We start from the raw sequence: 2,679 nt of genomic DNA on the forward strand, positions 1-2,679 counted from the left end.
TTCATCGCGATACTTACGTCACGATACGATATCATCCGCGAGAACTTACGTCACGACACAATATCATCGCGATACTTACGTCACGATACGATATCATCGCGATACTTACGTCACAATACGATATCATCGCGATACTTAAGTCACGATACGATATCATCGCAATAAGTCACGATGCGATACACTCGATACTTACGAGACGATATCATCGCGATACTTACGTCACACGCGATATCATCGCGATACTTATGTCACGATGCAATATCATCGCGATACTTACGTCACGATACGATATCATCGCGATACTGTGTGCACGATACGATATCATCGGGGACTTTAGCACGATGCGATATCATCGCGATACTTACGTCACGACACGAATCATCGCGATACTTACGGCACGATACGATTCACGCGAAAGATGTCACGACACAAGATCATCGCGATATACGTCCGATACGATATCATCGCGCTACTGATATGCGTACTGTCACGAACGATATCATGTGTGTGTGTGTGTGTGTGTGTGTGTGTGTGTGTGTGTGTGTGTGTGTGTAGAGTAAGACGGGTGAGTTAGAGGGCCCTGAGGTGGATGGATTTGTCAAGGACATGATGGAGCTGGTGAAGGTAAAACCCTTTGACCCTCGTGCTGTCTTCCCGTCGAAACCATGGCAACTTTTTGTTTTTCTGGGTCAACATTGAAAATGGAAACCTTTTTTTTTTTTTTCAATGTTTTGGTCGTCTTTTTTGACCCTTTTGCCGCTTTTCCCCCCAATGTTTAGTCACTTATTTATCACTTAGGTTATACTTGTATCTGTATAAATACAATTTTAGTATGTACTGTACGTAGTATGTGTTTGTACATTTTTTCCTTTGCATTTTTTATCCTTATTTTTCAGTAGTTCTTGTTTTCTATCCTATTTATTATTTGTTGCATATTCGGTATGTGCGCTGTTTGCTTATATTTTGCTGCTGTAGCACTGATATTCCCCAATTTGGGATCAATAAAGTCTAATCATAATGTAACTGTCGGTACACGATCCGTTCTGCGCATGTGCAGATGATGTCATGATGAACGCAGATCTACGACACTGTACGATCTGTTCCCATAGACAGTTAAAGAAAGCCTCCACCGGAAAGCTAACGCTAGTTTAGCTAACAGCTAATTCGGCTAACCGCTAGCTGAGACCGCGTGTAAAAGACCCTTTTACCCTATATGTAAAAGTTCAAAAAGCCGTTTAACCCTCATGTTGTCCTTGGGTCAAATTTGACCCGTTTTCAGTAAAAAATAGAAGAAATTTGACACAAAAATGGGTTGGCGAAATAAGCGCTGAAAATGTCAACAATAAAAATATTTTTAAAAAGCACCCACAACATGTGAAAAAGTGACAAAAATGTCAGAAAAAGCAATAATATTGAAAAAGGGACCAAAAATGTTGTATCTTTTCATGGTTGACGGAAAGACAACACAAGGGTTAAATATATAACAGCTGTTACGTCAGCTCTACGTTACTTGTGCTCAATTAAAATACAATCATCCAATACTTGTCTTTATTATTACTGTAAAGTCTTAATTGAGCTGGAGCTGCTTTTCCCGCTGTTTAGTTTGAGTAACGTAATTTTAGGCTGAATCAAGCTGCCAGCTAGCGGTTAGCCGAATTAGCTGTTACTAACACTAGCGTCTTTCGTCCCGTGGGCTACCACAGACCTCTACGGTGAACAGACGCCGCGTCGTAATCCTGCGAACATCATGATCATATCTGCACATGTGCAGACGGATCGTAGCCCCGGACGTATCGTGTTACCAACGTAACCTCTCTTAAATTCTTCCAAACCCCCCCCCACTCCCCCTCTAGCCCAGCATCAGTGGCACGGCCTGGACATTTCCGGAAAGCCCTGAGAATTCACTGCGACGTTCACCGGAGACGTGAAAATCCAGAAGAACGTTGGCGTCTACTTCCCGGCCTCACAACTCAGCTAGTGGACCCCCTCAAACTCGACTAGTTGGTACCCCCTCAACCAGCTAGTGGACCCCCCTCAACGCATGCTATGACCCCCGTCAAACTCAGCCTATGGACCCCGCAACGTCAGCTGTGTGACCCCCTCAAACTCAGCTAGTGGACCCCCTCAAACTCAGCTAGTGGGACCCTCGCAAACGCCAGCTGTGACCCCCCTCAACCAGCTAGGGACACCCACAACTCGGCTAGTGGACCCCTCAACCTCAGCTAAGTTACCCCTCAACTCAGTTTATGGACCCCCACAACACCGCTTAGTGGACCCCTCCAAACTCCCTAGTGGGACCCCCTCAAACTCAGTTATGGACCCCATCAACTCAGCTAGTGGACCCCGCAAACTCGCTAGTGGACCCCTCAAACTCAGCTAGTGGACCCTCAACTCAGCTAGTTACCCGCCCCTCAACTCAGCAATAGGGACCCCCGCAAACTCAGCTAGTGGACCCCCTCAAACTCAGCTAGTGGACCCCCGCCAAACGTCCCCCTCGGGACCCTCTCTCCTCCATAAGTATTTACTTTCACCCTCCACTCTTCCATCCTCCTACTTCTTATTTAATCTTCTATTTTGTTGTCTTTCACTTGTGTTGTCTTCCCGTCAAAATTGAAAATCAACACTTTTGTTCGATCTCTTTATCGATTTTTCTGACTTTTTCTTATGATTTTGTCCCAT

The 2,679-nt window shown here is 45.1% G+C and overlaps 1 protein-coding gene across 1 annotated transcript in view; it reads left to right on the forward strand.

The window, feature by feature from the left end:
• Window positions 1–1,985, forward strand: part of LOC116693080 (secretagogin) — a 14,816-nt gene extending 12,831 nt beyond the window's left edge. Inside the window, exons 10-11 of the mRNA XM_032521773.1 lie at window positions 556–624; window positions 1,854–1,985. Of these exons, the coding sequence (XP_032377664.1) occupies window positions 556–624; window positions 1,854–1,928 (144 nt within the window). The 3' untranslated portion in view covers window positions 1,929–1,985. The remainder of the gene's footprint in view (window positions 1–555; window positions 625–1,853) is intronic.
• Window positions 1,986–2,679: the final 694 nt, after the last annotated feature.

This window comes from Etheostoma spectabile, chromosome 7, assembly GCF_008692095.1.
Source record: "Etheostoma spectabile isolate EspeVRDwgs_2016 chromosome 7, UIUC_Espe_1.0, whole genome shotgun sequence".
Lineage (NCBI taxonomy): Eukaryota > Metazoa > Chordata > Actinopteri > Perciformes > Percidae > Etheostoma > Etheostoma spectabile.